We start from the raw sequence: 25549 nt of genomic DNA, 5'->3' as shown, positions 1-25549 counted from the left end.
ACAGGCATGCTTCTGGACTGATGTCCTCTATACTCAATATATCTCTGCATACATGCCACAGCTGATGCTTATGTACACATGACCTGCCTGGTACCCACCTCTACCTGTGTCAGTGTATGCCATGTATGTCTTCATAGGAATCAAGCAGCTTTTTCTTTAGTTATCCCTCAAAAAAGGAGGAGTTGTCTTATACTGGAGTCTTACAATGTCTGTCACATTATAAGGCCCTCTTAATTTCTTATTTTATATTGGTAACACAATATTCAGACAACGGTGCACCTTTTTTTTTTCATTTAACAATATGTTTTAGAGATAGTTCATATTAATTTATTTTGAAAAAAAGTACCATTTGAGTAAGAAATTAACCTAAAAAATACTAGTTTTGGATGTTTATAGAACATTATCTAACAAAATCAGTACTTAAAAAAAGACAGAGTAAAGTTGTAAGAGATTTAAGATTTCATACGCTTTTTAAGGATCACTTTAGGAAGCAGTCCAATTCTGATTACAGAAATATGGTGGACTTGGAGTCTGGAAAAACCTATAATTTCTGGATAAAATATTTACAAACATCTCTGCAAACACATCTCAGCAGGCAGAAAAATAAGAGAAAGTTTTAAAGTCCACAAATGATTAGAAACACAAATGCAGCAGTGTAAGGAGACATTAAGAGTTGGCATTTGCTCAGGAGGACCCTGTAGTGCTAGAAAGTCTAGAGTTTGTTGTTTTAATGGGCCTGCCAGGGCTCAGGAGACAAAGCCAGGTAGAAGGTTGAATCAAAGAACCACACCTGGAGCTCAACTCCCCCAAAATGGGTCAAGTAGAAAAATCCCACTCCTCAGAGAACACCTGGTAGAGATGCTTTCCACTTAGCCCTAGGTAGGATGGAAAAAAACTGTTTCTCTTCAAGGATTCAATCATAAGTGTGTTCTCATGCAGATTTGGTGTCAGAATTTACATAACTTGTTTGGTCTGAAACAGACCAAGTGAAATTTAATGTGAAATGGTATTGTGTTAGGTACTCACAGGTGATCTGCAACCACAAATGCAAATCCTTTGTGGGGAGACGTGACTTTAAGCCCAGCCCTCAAGAATTCCCACAAATAAAGATCCAAGGAATGTGAGCTCCTTGTCAAAAATCACAAAAACCCAGACACAGCACTAGACAATAGAATAAGGTCCACAAAGAATACAGATATTGAATTTATCATATAAAGAATTTGAAGTAAGAATATTAATATAGTTTAAGATATAAAAGAGTATAAAAAGTATTATGCAGAAAAAGAAAATGACTTAAAATATTTGACAAGCAAAAAGAATTTCTATGCAGGAAGAATATATAATAATTGTTTTTATTATTTATTATTTAATTATTTTAATTATTACATTCTGTAAAATTCAATGAGTGAATTAAACAGCAGATACGGCAGTAAACTGGAAAAATAGATCTAAAGGAGTTACCTAGAATTTAAATGGGTAGACAAAGAAATGGGACATATATAAGAGAGATTAGGAGACACAGAAAATGGAGTCTAACAAGCATCTAATCCAAGTTCCAGAAAGAAAAGAGAAAAAGAATGGAGAGAAGTAACAATTGAAGCAAACAACATAGACATTAAGAGGTAACAAGAAAGTTTAATATACATATAAAAAGGTGTTGGACATCATTATTAATCAGAGAAGTGCAAATTATAACCAACAGGAGATACTATTTCACACTCACAAAATTGGAAAAAACTGAAGAGTCCACAATACTTTTTAAGTGAAAATGGGGAACAGTGGGAACTCTAATAAACAGGAGACAGAAGTATAAATCGGTACAATCATTTTGTCACCTAAAAATATTCTGTTGATAGAAAGGACTTGAATGCAGAATAAATCAGTAAAGATAAGTTAATTTATCCATTCAATATTCATTCAATAAATGTTTACTCAGCCCCCACATTCTGGAATTATATTAGAATAATAAAAAAAAAAAAATCAGTCCTTGCCCAGAGGAGCATAGGATCTAGTGGGTCAGATAATCAAAGATCACACAGATAAACATAAAACTATAACCATGAAAGAAAAGTACACGTGATAGCTCATAACTGTGGGGTTAGCTGTGGAGGTCAAGGAAGGCTTTCCTAGGAAGTGGTGACTGAGATGGGCCAGGAAAGAATAGGAGGTAAGTGGAAGAAGGTGGTGGTGGTGGCCAGTGGAAATGCTACTGACAGAGGGAGCACCATGTGCAAATGCCCTGATGCTGAAGACAACATTTAGTTACAGGAACTGAAAAAAAGGCATTATGGCTGGAACAAAGGGAGAGAGAGATTGAAAGAAAATATGATGGAGGAGGAAGGGGTACGAGTAGCAATCAGACTAGGTGGGGCTAGAGAGGTTGGCATAGGCCGCACAAGGAAGACCCATCTAGTCTTGGGGTCATGGGAATGATTTGGGTTTTTCTAATAGGACAAGGGGAAGTTACTGACATGCTTTTAAGCAGGGGACTGAAATGATCAGTGGAATGAAGAGGAGAAAAAGAAAAAAAAAAGACTATCAATTAATTAAAAATAGAAAAATAACATTAGGAAATTAGAGTTAAAACTCTCTGTAACCACACTTCTCTGCTCACTTTTCTGTGACTGTGCCAAGAATGGCTCCATTTCCAGTTACCAACAGCAGCTGGGCATATCTGGGCTCTTACAATGCAAGCTCAGCTTTGCCTCTGACAGTACAACCAGGATGGGACCCCTGATTTGTAATTCCTCCCCCCACCTCCTCAACAGTAGCACATGAGATTTAAGCCTAGCTGGTGATTCACTTGATGATGCAGGAAGTATAACTGAATACATTTTACTGCTTTGCAGCCAGAGTAAATGATTTCTTCATTGTTGGGAGTAAAAACCAATTTGTCAGTGAATGAAGTAGATATGATTCAAAAGAAGCAGAAAGACACTAAGAAGTACAATGTATTGTCTTTTCTGTTTGTGACTACATTCATTACGAAACAATGACCACGGAGGCCTCATTTCCATTCTGAAGTTTCTACTACAGCAAGCTATTTCAGATTCCCAGTGTCTGTGGCCCTTTATAGCTCAAATCCCTTTCTTTTTAATAACTTTACTGACATATCATAAATGGTCCATATTTATAGTGTACAATTTGATAAGTTTTGAGACATGTATACACCCATGAAACCATCACCACAATCAAGATAAAGACATTATCTATCAATCCCCAAATTTCTTTTTGCCCCTCCCTTCCCTGACCTGCCCCTCCTCCACCTGAAGCAACCCAAATTTAAATTTAATCATTCTTTTAATCAAATTTCTGCTTGACATGTAGGACAGATTGGAATACAATCTCTAAAAGGCCCTTTCTGATCTGTTCTCTTATCCAATTCACTGTAAACATCCACGATTCAGATGAAAGTCACTCTGTAGAATAAAACTTATTTATTCCCTCAAGAATTTCAATTATTTTGTAATTCTCATTTTTCTAAAAGTCTCGTGAGCTGAGTGTGCTGCTGGGAAAGAAAGGCCGTAGCCTCGGGTTCTGCGGTTAACTCCACCATTGTTTACATCCACTTTTCAGATCCCATTTGTGATGAAGAGGAAGGAACGGTTTCCACGAGGGATACCTCTGTTCAGAGCATTGAACTTGTCCTCCCACCCCATGCAAACCATCACGGAAATACATTTGGTGGCCAGATTATGGCTTGGATGGAGACAGTGGCTACTATTTCTGCAAGGTTCTTGGCTGTGACTTTTGGCTTGTGATCTTGGGACCAGTGGTGAGAGAACTGAAAGGGCGAGTCAAGGAAATAAGGAGAGGGCAGTGTTGCCTTCTATCAAAATGAGAAAATAAGTCATTCTCCTATTTACCTTAGAATTATTCAGTCCTTTTGTTTGAAGGTGAATGTTTAAATTCTTGGTTCAAAAATGAAAATGAAATGACAGTTCTTATACTTTATTCTGAATTATGCATGTTGATCTTATGACACTGCAACTTCTTGTAATGATAGTTATGACAAAGTAGATGCAGAAGACAGCCTTTACACTTAAAAATAGTCAAGTTACAGAATTTTTAAAAGGCAGTTTATAATTAGATCTGACCTCTGAAGGTGCTGGTTAGAACTGTTATGGCTAAAGGATTAACTGAAAAATAAGAGGAGTGAAAAACTTGGAAAAGTACTTTTAATGCTCCTGAGTTTCAAAAGGGTTGCTTTATTCTTAACGGAGCCACGTAGATAATTTCAAAGAACATTGTATATTCTGAAAATGCATTTGAACAGGATCTACCCTTCTGACAATTTTTGTAACCAAATTGTTACGGTTTTATTTTCTCAAAGTTAAAAGAATTTTATTTTTATTATTGTTCATTTTTTATTATTTTATTATTAATATGTCTATAGTTATGACTATAATTAGAAACCTGTAATTATCCTTTCTATAAATTATGAACAAATATAAGAGCTTATTTTTAAAATGGCATTTCATTCTTAATGACAATAAAGCATTTGAACCTGTTGTACTGTAAAGGCTTACAATATAATTAACTATAGTAGAGTCTGTTCACTTATTGTTGGCACAATTCTTTAGAGTACCTGAATGACTACAGTGGGAATCTAAAATGTAGAAATTATGGAAGTAACTTTCTGAGATTAAATACCATTGATAGAGTTTCAAAAGATTGCACACACAAAAATTATAAAATTTGTAAAAAAAAAAAAAAAAGGCTACGTTATAGCCTTTCAGGCTTTTGTCCAACAACCCAGGTAATTTTTCTGTGGGGAAAAGATTAGTCTTTTGATTTGTGGATGAATTCAGGTAACAGTGAAGCCAAGAACAAATGTGAACGGCACCTGCTGGCAGTTCTCTTCTCCCTGCCTGCTCTAACCTAGGAGTCACGGCTTCCTGTGACTGTGGTCATGAGCTGTCAGGAGGAATAAAACCCTCAAATCAGAACAAAAGACAGTGGTTTGTTTTTCGGGGGCACTTCCACAGGGCACAAAACAAGAGCAGGACTGTCAACACAAGAACAGAAGCTCCAGCATCTTGGTAAAGACCTCACAGCTTAGGGACATGGCATTTCCCAGGATATCTGCAGGTATTGTACAGAGGCCTTCTCAACACACACAATCCAGTTATTTACTTCCCTCTTGAGTTGAAAACGGTGTTCATTTAGAAAGAACCAGGAACACTGGTCTATTGCATTCGTTAAGCAAAGCAGCAGTTTCTCAAAATATTTTGGAGAATAGTCACTTTGTTCTCTCTCTCTCCTTCCCTTTGTTTCATCAGCCGCCTGTGTCGAGTGCATCCCCTCCTGAAGTCTGTGGACATGTTTAAGTTCCGGGGACCATCTACAGTTGGAGATCGCCTTGTCTTCAATGCCACTGTCAACAATACATTTCAGACCTGGTAAAGCATGTCTCTTAGGCTGCTATAAGTGAATTCAAACTTGCACATAAGTGATGTTTTCCGTTTTATTTCAATCTGGACGTGAGTATAGGGACTATTTTAAAGTGGCCAAGTTCCTTCTAATTTTTTTGAAACTTCACTTAATCTTCAAAATCCATAGACAAACTTTTTAACCCTCTGTTCCACTTGAGGCCTCCTTACACTGAGTACACTATCATAAGTTGGCTTTTAATCTCATAATAAGGGTGACTGTATGTCCCACTTGATCCAGGATGATCTTGGTTTACAACTGTCATAATTATTAACTCTTCCTTTCACTCTCAAAAGAGTCCCGGTTACTGTATAGTCAGTCAATTAAAGATGGACCTGTCATTTAACACCATGAAGACCAAACCACTTCCCAGTTATTTTTATTATTCTTGATACACAACGAAAAGCTTTAATTTAGTATTTTTTCTTTTTAAATGTAAAAAGGAACATCTGTATTTCCTATCCAACTTCAGTGTTTGATGCTTCTTAATTATGGTATTGTTTTTAGGAGAGAAAACTTGACTTTGGCACAATTTAAACTCCTGCCTCCTATTACCAACATATGTTCATGAATGTATATAAAGTTCCACTGGCCTTTTTCCCACTTGGCCATGGGAAAGTAATGTGGAAGTACTCCTAGGGGCTTGCACGTCAGATCCATGGACCTGATGAAATGGATTTTATCACCTGCATAGATTGGCAGATGACAAAGAAACAACGCAGGGCCGTCATTCTCTTCCTTGCCTGGAGGAAGTGGTGGGGCAGTGGGCAGATGCCTTGCATGGTCAGGTTCTCTGCCCACTGTCCTTGTCACCCTTCTGCAGTGTTGAAGTGGGAGTGCGTGTGGAGGCCTTCGACTGCAAAGAGTGGTCTGAGGGCCGGGGCCGTCACATCAACAGTGCTTTTCTCATTTATAACGCTGTCGATGATAAGGAAGAAATGGTCACATTTCCCAGAATCAAGCCTGTGTCAGAGGTCAGTTATGAGCACATGCGGTTCAGTAATCAGACCACTTATTCTGGGGGAAGCTGTGGGTACAGAGCTCTACCCAGACTCTCTCCTTGCACTGATAACAACCTCCGTGGCTATTCCCCTCTGGTTTTCTTTCTTTTCCACGTCACAAAGTAACATGGGCTTTTTCTTCTTTTTCCAAATCACTCTCATCATTTATTGGAATGATGGAGGCCCTGAAGACCTCACCTCTGCTCAGCCACATGCTGCTATTGGAAGCATATCATCTTCCATATCCCCTTTCTAACCATTCTCCCACTTTACACCCAGTTCTCTATGCTGCGCCACATTCATTGGAATTAAGTCTTTCGGAATAAGTTGCCTTAATGCAACTGTGACCTGAGGATAGTTCACGCAGAGGCTTCTTGTCCCAATTAGACTTTTCAATTGACTTAGGAGGGAGAGAGGCTTAAGGATTGTAGCACTAAAACAGTAGAAATTTCTTCATTTTACTTTGTTTTTTATTTAAGGATGATTTTAGACGGTATCATGGAGCTATCGCTCGCAAGAGAATTCGCCTAAGCAGGTAAGGGACTTAGGTGTAAGGATTTTATGGAATCTTCCCTTATCTGACAAGCTACATAGCAAAGAGCCCTCTCTGGGTCTCTATTCCCATATAATATTTTAAAGAGAAGGTCTAATGTTTTCCTCCACAGGCTACTGTGTTGAAAATTGTTCTTCCTGATCGTTGAATAAAGTGTAGTTATTGCTGTGTGCTAAATGCAAGAAAGAAAACTGTCATTTAACTTTTTTTCCAGAAAATATGTTGTTTCCCACAAAGAAGAGGTTCCACTTTGCGAACACTGGAATATTGACAACCAGGTGACAGTTTTATGATTTGGAGTTGTTTGTGTAAAAACGCTCATCATTTAACTGACTACCATGTTGTGCCTATACAGGTTAGATGAAAAGGTGAATTATAGCAACCGGTCATCCCAAAAGAAAACAAACCCAAGCTATCAGTAACTGGTTATCAGCCAACTGCTTCATTGTCTTGTTTGTATGATATGTACAATTCCCAAGTTACAGATTCTGGATGCTCTGTCATCAAATGCATTCAAGCAGCATGGGATATTGAGATTTGACATCTCACCATGGTTTGTGCTGAATGACACGCCCACCAGCTTGCATTTTATAACACAGCAACCAAGTATTGGTCATTTTAATGTTGTTGACCATAAAATGTAAAGGGAAATCCAAGTTTACTTATTACTTATAGATTACAAATCATACTTAAGGGTAATCTTGTCTTTGTTCAGGACACAAATTATAATGATACTAATATGCTAAGCATACAGGCCTCACATTACTGTGTCTGAATTCTGAATTAAGAGTTTGAGATAGAAACTATGTTACCTGTAGCTTAGTCTAACCTCAGCATCATCACTTCAGCTCTAACAGTGCCCATTTTCTAAGCAGAAAATACTTGATCACATATCTATGTGTTGAACTTATAGCTTTTCAAATATTTGTATTTTAGGTATCCTTGAGTAAGGGCAATGTGGAGGCTCTCAAAAAGATGGCAGCCAAGAGTGGATGGGAGGTTACCAGTGCTATGGAAAAGGTAGGAGGCATCCAGGTATATGCACAACCCATCACAACCCACTGCCCATCACAAATGAAACTTGTCATAGTGGTAGAGGTTCTGCTGCTTGTAATGCTGCTTTAAGAAAGTGAAAAAAAAATGGAGAATAAGATGACAGAATATGAAGACTCTGAGCTTACCTCCCCACACAAACACATCAAAAATACATCAACACATGGAACAATTCACACTGAAAACAAATGGGAAACTGGCAGAAAGATTCTTATACACCAGTGAAGGCTGTAAAGAAAGATCCACACAGAGTCAGGTAGGAAGAAGAGAAGTGATCAGGTCAGGACCTGTGCCACCACACTTACATCAATGGACAGATTATCCAGAAAGAAAATCAATAAATTAAACAGCGATCTTAAATGGCACTGGCACATTAGACTTTTTTGACTTAATAGATATCTACAGAACATTCCATCCAAAATCAGCAGGCTACACATTCTTTTCAAGCACATGGACCAGTCTCCAGCATCAATCACATTTTAGGTCACAAAACAAGTCTCAACAATTTTAAGAGGACAGAAATTATATCAAGCAGTTTTTCCAACTACCCCAAAATCAATACAAAAAGAAAAATGGGAAAAGAAGACATAGGTGGAAACTAAAAAACATGCTACTGAAAAAAAAAAAAACAAAAAAACAGCTCAATGAAGAAATAAAAGAGGAATTCAGAAAATATCTGGAGACAAATGAGAATAAAAACACAATCTTCCAATATCTATGGGATGCAGCAAAAGCAGTTATAAGAGGAAAGTTTATGATGATACTTGGCTACCTCAAGAAACAAGAAAAATCTCAAATAAACAACCTAACCTACCATCTCAAGGAATTAGATAAAATAGAACAAGCAAAGCTCAGATTCAGCAGAAGAAAGGTAATGATAAAGATCAAAGAGGAAGTAAATAAAATAGAGACCAAAACTAATAGGAAAGATCAATGAAACAAGAGGTGGTTTCTTGAAAAGACAAACAAAATTGATAAACCTATAGCAGCCAGGCTCATCAAGAAAAAAAGAGAGGACTCAAATAAAATAAGAATGAAAGAGGGAAAACTACATCTGATACTACAAAGATACAAAAAGGAAGGAAGGAAGGAAGGAAGGAAGGAAGGAAGGGAGGGAGGGAGGGAGGAAGGAAGGAAGGGAGGGAGGAAGGAAGGAAGGAAGGAAGGAAGGAAGGAAGGAAGGAAGGAAGGAAGGAAGGAAGAAAGAAAGAAAGAAAGAAAGAAAGAAAGAAAGAAAGAAAGAAAGAAAGAAAGAAAGAAAGAAAGAAAGAAAGAAAGAAAGAAAGAAAGAAAGAAAGAAAGAAAAAGAAAATCCTATGAACAGTTATATGAAACAAACTGGACAATTTAGAAAAATGTATAAATTTGTAGAAATATACAATCTTCTAAGACTGAATTAGGAAGAAATAAACATTCTGAGTAGAATGATCACTAGCAGTTAAATTGAATTACTAATCAAAAAATTCCAGCACACAAAAGTCCAGGATTGGATGGCTCCACATTACCAAACACATAAAGAAGAGCTAATACTCAAGTGTCCAAAGAGTGAGAAGAGGAGGGAACACACCTAAATTCACTCTATGAGACCACCATTACCCTGATACCAAAACCAGATAAAGACACTACAAAAAACTCTCATGGCCAAATATCTCTGATCAATATACATGTAAAAATCCTCAACAAAATATTAGCAAACCAAATCAATAATATATAAAATATTTGTATGTATCATGTATTTTTTTTGGTAATACACAAAATACAAAATAGATACCATGATCAAGCAAGATTTATTCCAGGGATGCAAGGATGGTTCAATATTCACAAATCAATCAATGTGATACACCACATTAACAAGAGGAAGGACAAAAAACACATGATCATCTGAATAGAGGCAGAAAAAGCATCTGACAAAATTCAATACCCATTCATGATAAAAAAAAAAACTCTCATCTAAGTTGGTACAGAGGAAACATCTCAACATAATAAAGGAAACATCTCAACATAATAAATATGACAAACTACATCATACTCAACAGTGAAAAGCTGAAAGCTTTTCCTTTAAAATCAGGAACAAAAGTTTCCCACTCTAACCACTCCTATTTAGTGTATTAGAAGTCTTAAGCACAGAAGTCAGACAAGAAAAAGAAATGACAAACATCCTAATTGAAGGGGAGAAGTAAAACTGTCACTGTCTGCAGATGACATGATACTATATGAAGAAAATCCCTAAGTGTCCACCAAAACTATTAGAACTATTAGAATAAATAAAGTCAATAAAGTTACAGGATACAAGATTAATATGTAAAAATCTGTTGCTTTTCTATACACTAATAATGAACTATGAGAAAGAGAAAACAAGAAAATAACCCCATTTAAAATTACTTCAAAAAGAATAAAATACCTAGGAATAAACTTAACCAAGGAGGTGAAAGACCCATTCTCTGAAAACTATAAAACATTGATGAAGGAAATTGAAAATGATGTTAAAAAAAAAAAAAGAAAAGAAAAGAAAGATAGCCCATGTTCATGGATTTGAGGAATTAATATTGTTAAAATGTCCATACTAACCAAAGCAATCTACAGATTAATGCAGTCCATATCAAAATATCCATGACATTTTTCACAGAACCAGTACAAAAAAATCTTAAAATTTATATGGAACCACAAAAAACTCCAAATAGCCAAAGGAATCTTGAAAGAAAAGAACAAAGTTGGAAGTATTACACTCTCTGACTTCAGAGTACATTACAAAGCTACAATATGGTATACAACTTTGTAAACTGACTATACTTCAATTTTTTTAATTTTTAATTAAAAAAAAAAAACAGTATGGTACTGGCACAAAACCAGACACATAGATAAATGGAACAGAATGGAGAGCCCAGAAATAAATCCATGCACTTATGGTCAATTAATCTACAAAAAAGGGGGCAAGAATATACAATAGGGAAATGACAGTCTTTTCAGTAAGTGGTTCTGAGAAAACTGGACAGCTACATGAAAAACAAATAAATTAGAACATTTTCCACACCACATACAAAAATAAACTCAAAATGGATTAAATACCTAAATGTAAGATTGGAAACCATAAAAGTCCTAAAAGAAAACATACAGAATGCTCTTTGACATAAATTGTAGCAATTTTTTTTGGATCTGTCTCCTAAGGCAAAGGAAAAGAAAGCAAAAGGAAACAAATTAAACTTACTAGCTGTTTTTTGCATAGCAAAAGAAACCTTCAGCAAAATGAAAAAGCAACCTACTGAATGGCAGAAAATATTTGCAAATGATATGACTGATAAGGAGTTAATATCCAAAATACACAAACACCTCATAAAACTCAGTATCAAAAAAACAAACAACTTGATTAAAAATGGGCAGAAGACTTGAATCAACATTTTTCCAAAGAAGACATACAGATGGCCAAAGGCACATGAAAAGAGAAATGCAAATCAAAAACTGTGAGTTATAAACAACTCATACCAGTCAAAGTGGCTATCATCAAAAAGACCACAAATAACAAATGTTAGCAAGGATGTGGAGAAAAGGGAACCCTAATACACTGTTGGTAGGAATGTAAATTGGTGCAGGCCCTATGGTAAACAGTATGGAAGTGCCTCAAAAAACTGAAAATAGAATTACCATATATGATCCAGCAACTGCACTACTGAGTATATATTCAGTATATATCATATATATTTACATATACACACATTCTTCTATACAGGAGTATAATCTATAAAAATTACTGAATCACTATGTTGTCTACCTGAAATTAATATAATGTAAACCAATTGTACTTCAATTTTTAAAAAAGTAACAACTTTTTTGGGGAAATTTCTTAAAGAGTTAAGTATCTTTCCAGTCCTGTCTCTACAACTCCATGCTGGCTGATCCGAGGTCCTTCAAACTGCCCTGCACATTCTTACCACTGAGGTTAGTTCTCATATTCCACGTCTCTGTCCTCCTCCTTTTTATCTACCCTAGTCCTACCCAGTCTTCAAGACCCAAGGAAAATGCTTCTCCATAAAGCCTATAACCCCTGAATGAAGGAACATATCCCTCTAGAAACTCCTTTAACAATTACTTCTTTAGAGTTAACTTGTCAATTAACTATGCATTACCTTGTGACATTTCTTCCATAGCCACACTGAATTGATATTTAAGCCTTACACAGCAATTTAACTTTCTACACATGGTCTTTTTCTCCAACTAGATAAATTTCTTAAGAAAGAAGACTTGTCCTAACTTCTTTGTACCTCCCTAGCACCTTTTACAATGATTTGCATGTCATTAAATTTGAACAAATATATATCATTTGTATTTTAATTTTATCTAATTTCAGAGGTATATTAGGAGACTGTTAGATGCTCACACTAAATAGATTATAAGCTCTCAGAGGACCGTTTTGCTCACCACTGTAGTCCTAGAACATAGCGTGCCTGGCACTCAGGAGATGCTCAACAATGCCAACACTTTGTGCTCATGTTTGAGGGTGCACTGTTTTTCATCATCAATGAGCAGTAGCCTCTAAAATAGGACTGCTGTATGTCCTGGCTTTCCTGAGACAGTCCTGGTTATCCCATCATAATCATTAACAGTGCCTAAGTGTTCCAGTTTGCTTAATAAATTATATGGTCACTTACCCTGAAATGGAAGCAAACTCATTTGCTACTTCACTGATGGTTTTCAACTCTGACTTTGACCTCCTCTGCATGTTCTGGTTTTGGTTGTTTGCTTTTATTATGTCTTGGGCCTCACTTCTGAATCCTTTCAGGGTCTTCCTTACCCTCTTTGGATCCAGTTAGGTTTTCATCTATGCTTGGTTCAGTGATACAGAAACACAAGCTTAACATAACAAAGTTACTTGTTTCTCTTTATGCCTCATAAAAGCTGCTTCAAAACTTTGTTTTCTTTCACTAGTATGAAATCTGCTTCTTGCATCATTGCTGGCATCTGAGCATTCATGCGTAGCACTGGAAATGACAAATTCATGTCTGGAGTGAGGGACAAGGACATATTTAGTAAAGTCATATAACATTAAAATTTCAGTTCTTTAGGACTTTGGGGCCAGAAACCAACCTAAACAAGTAAATGTGTATTTGTTAGTGTCTAAGGAGAGCCATCAATAATTCTTAATTTTTATACAGATACTTATTATATATATATAATTATATATATATAATATATATAATTATATAATTAAGGAAACATTCTCACATTACGTCTGTTGAATTTGAAGCCCTCTTTCTTTTTAAGATTGTATTTATGATAAAAGATCTAGTGTTTTCCTTTCTGAGTTATCCTCCTCTTCTTTTCCACTTTTTAAAGCTTTTATATGCTTTTTTTTTTTTACCACCTTCACCCATTATATGCTTTTAATTCTGAAATACAGCTAACTTATTTTTTTCTGTCACTTTTTAGCTGAATAATTCTTACAACACAACTGTCTGTTAAGGATTATACTTATGTTGGATTTTTTAAATCTATACTTATTTTGATATATTTTGATAGATGTAAAAGTCTAAGATTTCTGGTATTTGTAATGAAATTGGGCAGTACTTATTGTTTTAACCCATATTTCATTTTCAATATAAGTGACGGAATTAATAATAGCAGTAATATAAGGAGCAAAAGATCTACCCTCATCTTAAAGGAGCTTATAGTCTATTTCGAAGGCATCACACATACACATACAATAGCTGAAGAATAATTTAAGGTAGCTTATAAGCAAGTTAGAGATTGCAGTATTTAAACTGTGAAGGTCAGCTCTTAGGCAAAGTCAAAGAAGACAGTTGCTTAGACACAACTTTGGGGAGATGATTCTTCTCTCCTTGAAGACAGTGTAAGGATAAATTGCTGGAGGAGTAAAGGAGCTTTCTAGGCAGTGAGTGGCTCGACCCAAACCTTCCTGGTGGCAATTAGCATGGATGGGAGACTAGCCTGGCAGGAGTAGCTTTTTATTTAGGGAGTAGCTGAGAGTGTACTGGAAACATTGTGGTGGAAGCCAGAATGGCAAGGATCACGTGAAAAACTTTACCCACAGGAAACAAACCAGAGGAGCTATTCTCATTGAAGCTGGGGAAGGACTGGTCCCAGAGCTCCACCTAACCAGGTCTCCTCCCCTTAACCCCTTAACCTCCACTGCCAAGGAATCTACCCCTCTCCCCATGACTCTGTAAACACCAGTTTTGCCCTCCTTCCCACAATACAGTCTTAATAACATATTTATCAACAAACAGTATAAAATTCTAAAAGTTTGAGTTATTTCCCCTTGTGCTATTTGTATAAGATCCAAATCTTATACAAATAGGCAGTATCATTCAATATCATTAATAAAATATTAGCGAGCTCTAGCAGATTTTGAGCCTACTTTAAGCTTCATTTCATAGAATAAAATTCTCTAGGCACCAAATGATAAAACGTTTGAGTTGGTTACAAATGGAAGTTAACTTATATTCTTCCAAGCACGAAAAGGAACTCATTTTTTTTGGAAAGTTTGTCTTGGACAATTTTTTCACTAAGCAGAAGTTGACTTTCCTAAAATAGTAGGGTTTAAAGAGAGCCAACACCAATTGCTGCCTTTCCTTGTCTGCTTTGTCTGCATCAATGTCATTGATTCTGAGAACAGAGTGATGAGAAGGACTTCCTGCTACTTTTACCTTTGGGGAAAGGATCAAAATATCATGCGTTCATCCAACACTGCACTTGGCACTGGATGAGTCCAGTGAGCCCTAAAAGGGCAGAATTTAATGGTGGCTACTTAGTGTGATGTTTGCTTTGTCTCCAGGTTAGGAAGCAGCAGCATGTGTCTGCAACGTGGGGAGCAGCTTCCTGGAAAAGCGCTGTGATACTTTTCTAGGGCTGCCATAACAGTAACACAGACTGAGTGGCTTAAACTACAGAAACGTATTGTCTTGCAGTTATGGAAGCTGGAAGTTGAGATCAAGGTGTTGGGAGTGTTGGTTCCTACTGAGGGAGTGAGGTAAAATCTATTTCAGGCCTCTCCCCTAGCTTCTGGTGGTTTGCTGGCAATCTTTGGCATTTCTTGGCTTGTACATACATTACCTGCCCTCTGCCTTCATCTTCATATTGGGTTTCCCCAGCATGTATGTTTGTGTGTCCAAACTGCCCCTTTATGTAAGGACAACAGTCATATTAGATCAGGGGTCCATTCTACTGCAGTACAACCTCATCTTAACTAACTATATCTGCCATGATACTATTTCCAAATAAGGTCATATTCTGAGGTACTGGGGGTTAGGACTTTAACATATGAGTCTGGGGGGCACAAAATCCAATCCTTCACAAGCACTCAGCACAATAGTACATTCCACTCCACCCTGGCTCCGCCCCAAAGCCAGCATGACCGAGGTGCTGGAATTCATTCTGGCCACCTACCCCTGCACACCCAGAGACTGCAGAGCCCCGGCAGGCTGGCTTAGAGCCACACAGCCACCAGACTTCGATAAGGTGGCCTGCTACTCCTGCTGTGCAGGGCGCTAAGGCAGGCACTTCGATCCTGGGGTAAGTCTCAGCCTCCCTCCAGAGCTGCATTCATGGTTTTCTTTCTGTTTGGTAAGTGCCCACACTCTAGGTCACATCCTCCTTTGAGGGCTCAATTTAAAGACAGGCTTGGCACTGAGGTCAACTGAGGAAGTAAAATGGCATAAACAAATAGTTAATTTCTTTCCTTTCTAAGCAGCTTTTAGTCAGTTTCTCATTTCTTCATTCTCTTCTTGAAGATATTTGTGTTTAAATAAAGGTTTTCTCCCTCACAGACTGAATTTTCCATCTGCTTGATTCCTGCAGTAAAGTCTTAACCCTACGTTTGCTTGTCTTCTCACAGCTAGTTGCTGTGGGAATGATTATAAGATGGCAAATTTCAACACTAACTTCATAGCACCCTGAAAGAGATGGAGAAAATGGGCAGGACAGAAACGTGTTCTTAGTTGAACACATACCTCTGATTATTGGCAAAAGTAGGAGTGTTCAGAGTAATAAGGGATACAGTAATGTTGAGCCTAAGTCAAACGGTTCCTCAAGATGAGTCCCCTCTTATCTAAGCACTGGAAACCAGGAAGTGGCCTCCCAGGAAGATGAGCCCTTATGATTCACAAATGAAGGAATTCTTTGTGCTGAAGAAACAAGATGCTTCAGCGACCCTGTTGAGAGGTTGAGTTGGTTCTAGGGGCAGTTTGGCTTACTTCCTGGGTCCCCTCGGCCTACTTGAAGTCACACCTGATATCCTGGGAAAGTGTCTTAGGCTGTAGTCTTGGCTCCAAGGTCTTAGGGGGAGATGAAGCACCGACTTACCCAGCAATCTGGTGATATTTTCTGTTGTTCCTGGATAGACGCAGGGAAACATCCTAAAGAGAGAAAGAGAGAAAGGCTAATGTTCTTAGTTTTTCATAAGAAAAACTGTTGCACAATAATTAAATAACCCACTCTCAACTCACATATTGTTCAGATGACACAGGAGGATAGCATCCTGGTTTGAGCTCTAGACATCCAAGTATTTGAAGTGAAACTGGCATCATTTGGCTTCATTGTTATCCAGGTACCAAGATACCTTACTTAGCTAGTGGAATCAGCCTATGACTGTATATATAGGTTTGTGGTTTTTAATGTAAAAACATCCATTTTTCTTTTGTAATTTATTTTTTCTTGCTATTATCTTTTAGACAAAAATATATATTCTAGAAGAGGACGATATTTTATCTGTTTGGGTTGAAAAGCATGTGGAAAGACCGGCACACTTGGTTTATCATCTCTTGTCTGACTTCACCAAGCGACCTTTGTGGGACCCTCATTACATGTAAGAATAAATTTAAAATATTTTTAATCAATCCTGACATCCTGTAAAAGATGACCACTACACTGCATTCCATCTCCATTGCCCAATAAATGACCCATTGTTTTATTAATTAAAGAGGATTTTCTAAGGCTTGCTCTGCATGGAAAACTGCATCAGGTGCTAATGAGAGACACAAAACAAAAATTACTATAATCATTTATTTTTCATCTCTATTGAGTTGACATGCTTTACCCCATCTGCTATAATCCTATCAGTAACTCTTCAAGGTTGGTATTATTCCCATTTAATGAGAGGTCCCAAGACTTGCCAAGATTACACAGGCAGTAGAGCAATGGAACGTGAATTGTAACCCAGGTCTGCCAGGCTCTGAATTCCATACTCTTGTACTTTAATACACAATCTCATTGCTCTTAAGGAAGTGACTATCAAATTGTCCTTCCACCTTCCACTCTTGATATTTAACTGGTAGTGCTTTCATTTTCTGTGAAACAGCATTCCCTGGTGAGAAGCTGAGAGAGGAAGCTGTGTGCATACAGAGGTGAAAGGTCCCATCTTTCCTGCTCTCCCTGTCTGTTCAGGGACCACTCCTGTCAGCCTATATTTCTTCTGCTACTTCCTGTTTCCAGCATCCTTAATCCAACCTTCTCCAATCTCCCTCCTTTCCTCAAATGTGGAACTGTGCTCCTTGTCAGCCGCACTGTCAGTGATTGAAAGCACTCAGGTCACACCCCTTTCTCCAAGGAGTCCCAGCTACTGGGCTGCAGGGCTCAGGCCTCATGGATCCCTTGCTTAACGGAAAGGATTGGTGAGATGGGCTTCCTAGTATGTTCAGCATTACCATTTACTTATAATTTGGATGGCATTTCATCTTTAAATTGTCTAAATCTCACTATGATTAATAGCATGTAATAGACAATGTACTACTACTAAAGTGAAACATCCCTGGGTTCATGTGTTACATTTGCATAGATACCAGACTGACACCTCCAGATTAATGCTATCATAAAAACACTCTAAGAGGAAACATGTCACAATTTTCTTGCATCAATATTTGTACAAAGCTTTTAGCAAGAACAGTGCCTAAACTTTGGGGTTCTTTTCAAATGTTTTTCCCACTATTTTCTGTGTCACCTGACATTCCAGCCAAATTGAACTTGAATGAATGGAGGAATGAATGAATTATTATTCATCTTCTTTTTTTTTGCACAGCTACCATGACTCAGGTACTCTGCCAGGTGTTTTCATTTGATCCTCACAATAACCCCATAGGTATTATTATCTACATTTTACAAATTTTTTAAAAAGCGACTTGCCTTACATAACATAGCTGCTAAGTGGCAATCTGGGATTCAAAGGCAAGTTGTTTGATTCCAAACTTAGTACTCTTTTTCAATATATCACATTCCCTTACCTAAGTGTCCTTCTTGGACTGTCCATAAAATTCACTAGTCTTCAAATATTATTACTTTATCCTAGAGAAAAATAATTTTGTGGGAAACAGAGAAGTATCCTTCTCTGTAGTGCTGAGGGTAGCAACCTTAGAGTCAGATGGTCAGCATTCTCTTACCACGTGCAGAATTATTCCTTCTGGGCAAACAGCTCTAAAGTCAGACTTTGAGAAATGATGCTGGCTTTCGGGGAATTGTACAAACCAAAGGGTGAATGTGGACACCAATAATGAAGTTATGCAAACAAACAATAGAAACGAGTGCTTTATTCTACCAGGTGGAAAATGGAGACTTTCTATCACTGTTCTATTTACACAGGTCCTGTGAAGTCATAGACCGGGTAAGTGAAGATGATCAGATATACTATATCACTTGTCCTGTGGTGAATGATGACAAACCCAAAGACTTGGTAGTGCTTGTATCACGAAGAAGGCCTGTCAAAGATGGGTGAGTATATGCAATTCAAGTGTTACAGCAATGTTTTATAGCACAGAGTAGGGAAAAAGGTGATATGAAAATAAGGAAGTCAATGGAATAAGCATTTCTGGTCTTGAATGATGTTCATATAAACTTTTTTCTAGATGGGACTTTTAGTTATCATTAAAAAAATAATTTTCTAAGTGCCAGCCATATGCCAGTCATCATACAAGATTTTTAGAGCAGCTCCCTTTCCTTTTGCTGTATGCAGATGTAAAACTGGTATTTAGCAAACCTTTAAAACATTCCATCATTGATTAAAATGCAGCGAAAGCCAAATAAAACACAAGGAATTGGTTTGGGTTCAGAATTTACAAAGGCTCAACTGTGCTAAACACCCAAAATGGCTGGCTGTCGATCAGAGTGTCTGTCCATGGCTTCTCCATGGGCACTGGACTTCTTGGAGAATAGTGTCTAGTTTCTTAGAGGAAGGGTCCCAAGAGCAAATGTTCAAAGGGATAAGAAGTGCAAGCTGCCAGGACAGTTACAGTCTGCCCCTGGAACTGGCCAGCATTATTTCTGATGTCAAAGTGGCAGAGTGTGTGCTTAGCATGCACGAGGTCCTGGGTTCAATCTCCAGTACCTCCGTTAAAATTACTAACTAACTAAATAAACCTAATTACCTACCGTCCGCCCTCCCGGGGAAAAACAAAAACAAAAGAAAAGAAGAAATAATCCCATACATGTGGGATTAATGTACATGGATGTTCAGTGCAGTATCATTTACTATGGAAAAAGATATTAGAAATAAACTGAATCTCCATCTTATAAATTATGGTAGAACCACAGTACAGAGTACTGTATCAGCATTAAAAAGGATGAAATAGTTACAAAGGCACTGATACAGACATACCTCCAAAAAGTTACTGTTAGGTAAAAAAATCAAATTATAGACCAATATTTATAAAATGATTATATTTATGTAAAAATCTACATATGTCCATTTGCTTACATAAATGTTATATATTTATAAAGACCTGGAGGGTCACAACAAAACGTTAAGAGCAGTCATCTCTAGGATAGGAGTGTATTGCAGCTAGGGTGGACTGAAAAACTTCTATTGTCTAATCTACAGAGTTCTCTATTATTTGAGGGTTCTTTAGAACAACAGTATTATTTTTTCATTAAAAAAGGAGAAGAGACTGAAATTACACCCCATTAGGGTACAATAAAACCCGTTTGGAGGTTGACTCCAGTTTTGTGGAGCTATGCAATGTATATGTAGCTCTCAGGCAGAAAACACCCATGGCCCTTATTACTACTTCCTGTGCTTGAATGTGGCCATGGGGAATGTTTTCTAATGCACACACACCTCTTGTCTAGATGTTGGTCTCCAAAGTTCTACTTCTACTATATAAACAAATTGCATTAACTATAGGAGTTTATTTTCTAACAACTATTCTCCATTTCTCTCAAGAACTTAGAAAATGTCCTTTTATCTTCCAGCAACACTTACACAGTGGCAGTGAAGTCGGTTATTCTGCCATCAGTCCCACCTTCTCCACAGTACGTCAGAAGTGAAATCACATGTGCCGGATTTCTCATCCATGCTATTGACAACAGTTCGTGTACTGTAAGTCTGATGAAACATCTGCAGATTAATTTGCTCCTACAGATACAGAGAAACCTTTTACCCAGATTTACTAATTAACTGTAATTTTGCAATGTGTCCATCCACACCCACCAGGAAATCCTAAGGTCATCCTTTCAGATCCATTCCCAGAAGACTAGGGTCATAGCTTCCCAACAACAAAACGATTAAGATCCCTCCCTGCTTGAAAAAGCTCCAAGGCAATAAGAAATTAAAATACTGTTTTGTTTTCCTTTGAAACAGGTATCTTACTTTAACCAGATTTCTGCTAGCATCTTTCCTTACTTTGCTGGAAATCTTGGTGGCTGGTCAAAATCCATTGAAGAGACAGCAGCCTCCTGTATACAGTTCATAGAGAATGCTACTGATGATGGGTTGATAAGCCTATTTTAAATTATAAACTTTAAATTACCTGTCATTTGATTTCCCACTTTCAATTCCAAGCACCCTTAGCACTGACACTTGACAAGCTTCTGGGCCACAAAAATAATTTAATATCAGCTTAAGCAAAATGTACTTACGAAGAGGTTAAAAAACAAAATGTAACCCAAGTCAAATATCAGTGATCTGGGTTAACATTGAAAGAGCTTTAAAATTCTGCTTTAGATCATCTGTGACTCTGCTCTTGTTCAGGGACACAGGCAATGGAAAATTTCCCATTTGCAATATTGTGTATTCTGTAAAATGGTGACATTTTGGTTAAAATAATCAAAACATGTTTAGGCCACAAAGGTGACATGTGTTCTGTTTGAAATTTTATAAAATTTTATAAAATCAGAAATGAAAAGTTGGCTAGTTGATTAATGACATGGGGTTGTTCCGTGTACGGCAGGTATCTGTATGTCAGGAGCACCTGACAAGACGTATTACATGTTTTAGGGCTTTAAATTAGGAAGACATTAAAACATAATGGAATCCAATCAATTTTAGTAATAGGAACTACTTTACTAGTGTCATTTAGCATATATCAAGGTAGCTGACCAATTTAGTATCTATTGCTCTATATACACTCGCAAAGTACCTGCAGAATGTGATATTGTAGAGAAAGAATTAACTGAGCTCTTCTTTCATAACCATTACATTAGAGCTTTATTCCCTAGACTTTAACATTTATTATTTTACTCTGTCTGTGATTTGTCTTAACTCATAAGACAAACCAGCATATGTCAAGCTAGCCTCCTCTACAGGACAACTTGTAAAAGTTGAAGAACTTCTCGATTAAGGTTCAGAGCACTTAAGAGGTTAGATACAGCCTGCTTTAGTTTGTCACATAATTACCTCTGTTTCCCCATTTACTCACCCAATCTAGGTATGGTTGTAATTATTTTTATTATTCTGTACCAGCAATTTTTATTTATATGAACTTTGGACTGTGCCCCAATTTTATGAATTAAAATTTATATACAATAAGAAGAGTGGATATGTAGATTTAAATGCTTATATACTACATTCCAAAAATAGAAAGATTTTTGAGAATGCTTTTAGATTTTAAAAAAGGTGAAAAAATGTGCATTAAATGGAGTTACATTACACTAAAATTTTGTATGCTAAAATTTCAGGCCCCTTCTACAGTTGAAACACTTCCAACTTTGTCTCTCTTATGCCTTTGAATTTATATATTTTTAAAGTTTTTCATGAACAGTAACAAACAGGAACATTGTGAGGCTGAAGGAATAGAGTAACTTTGGCTGGATCACTTTTAGACATAAAGACATCACCCACTCTAACTTATAACACAGGCACAGTCTATTCCAGCAATGTTCAACATGGTAGCCACTAGCCATATGTGACCATTTAAATTAAATTAATTAAAATTAAATGAAATCAGTTCTTCAACCACACTGGCCCCATTTCAATATTATCAGTCACACGCAGTCATCATGGCCTAGGTTGAAAGTGCTCACTTTCAGACTATCGGACTAGAGAGACTTTAAAAAGGCACGACACTGGAAAAGACAGCAATGCATTCAGGCTCTACTTAGGGCATCTCAAAAAGTTTAAAATCTATTGCCTGCAATCACATCACAACTAAGGCACTCCTGCTGTAAAATTCAACAATAGCCCAGAGGTCTCCATTTCCTTTTTTAATGGAAATGTGTTTGATTGCTCTTTCATTCATTCAATAAATATTAAGAACCTACTCTGTGTTAGACACTTTTAGACTCTGTGGGTTCAGCAAGGAACAGAAACATACTGATCACATCATAATAAAACAAGTAATATAGAATATTTAGGAGGTAAGTGTTACACGGAAAAAGAAAGCAGAAGAAAGGATGTGAGTGCTGGGGAGGTGTCAGAGGTGGTTGTTCATATTTTAAAGAGGATGTCAGAGTAGGTTCCACTGAGGAACACTTGAGCAAAAACCTGAAGGCAGAGACTTGAGTCTTGAGGATCTCTGGATGTAGCACGTTTTTTTGCAGAAGGACTTGCCCAGGCAAAACCTTTGAGATGGGAATGTTTCTAGCACTTTGTGGGAAAAGCAGATGCTGGAGAGGCTGGAACAGAGTGAGGTGATTAAAGACAGCCTTCCCTGCTCTCTGTGGTGCCCTGGCTTTAAGCAAACATGACTGCTCCAAGGGTAAGCAGCTAAGCTGGTGCTTCAGCCGTCACCCTTCAGCCCCCAGAGACTAAGGACAGAGGGAACATAAATATGTAGCTATGCTTATTTTTTTCCTTTGGAGTGTCAAAGTATCCTCAAGGAACACTCAAGATTTCATGACATTCTTGATGGTAAGGGTTTTCAAGTGCTTCTAACAGGACTGAAAGCTTTTTGATTAAGGAAGGAAGCTCATCCCTATTAATTCTTCCTGGATTTAACGCAACTGAGTTTCTGATCCGTACTCAGTTTTTCTATTAAATGTTTAAAAGAAGAAATCTAGGGAGTATAGCACAGGAAACTATATTCAATATCTTGTAATAGCCTAATGAAAAAGAATATGAAAAGGAATATATACATATATATGTGTAAATGAATCACTATGCTGAACACCAGAAATACATGGTAAACCGACTATACCTCAATTAAAAAAAATAAGGATTTAAATAAACAGATAAAAGAATTAAAAAAAAGAAATCTAGGGGAAAAACGTAAAAACTGATCTGTATAGTTTAGAATGTAGGTTAAGCTTATATTTACCTTTATACTCAAACACCTCTAGGATATGATGAACAATTTTAATAAAAATGGGAAGAAATCCAGAGTATTTTTATATATACTATCACATGGTTTTGTTCATATTTCTTATTGCAAATTTCAGAGATAACTTTGGAAATTTTTTTTTGGTATATTTATAGAAATAGTTTTGAAAATATATGTTGAAAATATATATACTAAGGAATAAGTTTTATGGTTTAGAATAAATTATTTAAGTGTAAAATATTGAGTTTGTTCATGATTTATTTCACCCATTTGAAGGTAATGTAACTACTGGGACAGACAGTTCACCATGGGCTCAGAGTGGTCTTGCATGTTCCTGCTGAGGTGCCAGACTGCAAGACTTCATTTCCTAATTCTAAGCAACATCTGTAGCTAGTCCCATAGGCAATTAAGTGGGACAAGGTGACCACAGCATGACTTCAGGGTTAACGGCTCACTCTCTGGGCACAGGAAACTGGCTTGTTTGCTGCTTGCTACAGTGTTTGCAACTAGCCCAGAGTGCTGGGCCCTGGGTTCCTCAGCTGTGACACAAACCCGCTATGTCTACAGCACCCGTCTGCGCCCACCATGTCACCCTGTAGGACTTATGGAAAAAGGGAAGCAACATACTTAAGTTAATACTCACGCCATTCACTGTCCCATGAGTAATCCAGTCCTTTGTCTCTGAACCAGGATTCTCGTGCCTTCTGCCAACATCCATGAAACAGTTAACAGACTAGCTTATTAAGAATCTCAGACCCTTCACAGTCCTTGACAGTAACTTATCTTCAGATTCAAAAGTGAGAAAAATATTAGAAAACACCTTTCTCATTTTATATTTGCAAGTATAAAATACCATATAAAAATTATACATCTGATGCCATCTTTCCCTTCCTTATTTTGTGACATTTTTAGGGACATTTGAAAATAGATTCAAAATTAGTATTTCCACATTTCCAGAGCTCATTATCCCTCTCCATGTCCTCCCTTCTTTCCTTACCTGGCTTAGATTCCATGCTCTATTATCAATTACACTCCCTGGAAAACACCTATACCTTTGCCTTTCCTTCAACTTGTCTGGCAAGCTTACAACTGTGGTTAAATTAAAGTATTTGCATTACCTCAGCCCTGCACCGAGTACCTAAAAATTATGAACTGGTCTCACTTGAAATTTATGACCACACATTTCAAAGGGCTCTGATAATCCTACTACATTTCCTATATGTTTGCTATTTCATACTGCCTTCTCTTCCTTCAAGCTTCTCATGTCCCCTACTCTTGCTCAGTTCATGAACTTTAGAAAATATTTCATTGAGGAAAATATAAACCACAAAGCAGGAGTCTTATTATACGCCCATCAATGCACTTTCCACATCTTTGCCATCCCTCCTATTATAATGAAGTAAACATCTCTACCTCCTGCAAAGAAATCTCTCTCTAACCTTCTCGAAGACTTCCCTCCTTCAATTCTTCTTTCTCTACTTCAGGAGTTTTTCCTGGATTATTTCCATAGCCACTACTATCTCTTATCTTAAAACAAAACAACACTTCATCTTACCCCATTTCTTAAAGGCCATCCCATCTCTATTTCAATTATCTACAAATTTGGTCTTCATATCCTTATTTCATTTATCGAATCATATTTCTACCTCACTACTCCACAAAGCCTTCTCTTACTTCTCTTACCACCCATGTCTTCCATATTGCCAGATCTAATGGCCCTGCTCTTGGCTTATTTAGCCTCTGGGCAGCATCCACAATGTTGACTAGTTCTTTCTTTTTGCAACATTTTCTCCTTGTAGCTTCCATGATGTTAACGCTCTTGGGTTTCCTCCCACCTCACCAGTTCCACTTTTAAAGCCTCCACTATGGTTCTTCCTCCTCCACCAGATCTCTAAATATTAGACTACCCAAGGGCTCTGTCCTTGGCCTCTTCTCCTCTATTTCCATTCCTCAGTGAGTCCACCCATTGGTGTATTTCACCATTTAGTATGTTCACAGGATATACTAATGAGCAAGACTCAAAATTCCTGCCCTCATGT

At 37.2% G+C, this 25549-nt stretch overlaps 1 protein-coding gene across 3 annotated transcripts in view; it reads left to right on the top strand.

Moving 5' to 3' along the window:
- ACOT12 (acyl-CoA thioesterase 12) overlaps nt 1-23750 on the top strand; it is a 41845-nt gene extending 18095 nt beyond the window's left edge. For all 3 annotated transcript variants that reach the window (XM_074360317.1, XM_074360318.1, XM_010949233.3), the window contains 10 exons: nt 3577-3733; nt 5283-5402; nt 6257-6407; nt 6914-6969; nt 7202-7265; nt 7924-8007; nt 16722-16855; nt 18622-18750; nt 20227-20353; nt 20615-23750. In XM_074360317.1, the coding sequence (XP_074216418.1) occupies nt 3577-3733; nt 5283-5402; nt 6257-6407; nt 6914-6969; nt 7202-7265; nt 7924-8007; nt 16722-16855; nt 18622-18750; nt 20227-20353; nt 20615-20764 (1172 nt within the window). In that variant the 3' untranslated portion in view covers nt 20765-23750. The remainder of the gene's footprint in view (nt 1-3576; nt 3734-5282; nt 5403-6256; nt 6408-6913; nt 6970-7201; nt 7266-7923; nt 8008-16721; nt 16856-18621; nt 18751-20226; nt 20354-20614) is intronic.
- Nucleotides 23751-25549: the final 1799 nt, after the last annotated feature.

This window comes from Camelus bactrianus, chromosome 3 (assembly GCF_048773025.1).
Source record: "Camelus bactrianus isolate YW-2024 breed Bactrian camel chromosome 3, ASM4877302v1, whole genome shotgun sequence".
Taxonomy (NCBI): domain Eukaryota; kingdom Metazoa; phylum Chordata; class Mammalia; order Artiodactyla; family Camelidae; genus Camelus; species Camelus bactrianus.
Note: the sequence above shows the minus strand (reverse complement) of the source record. Positions and strands in the feature narration are given on the sequence as shown.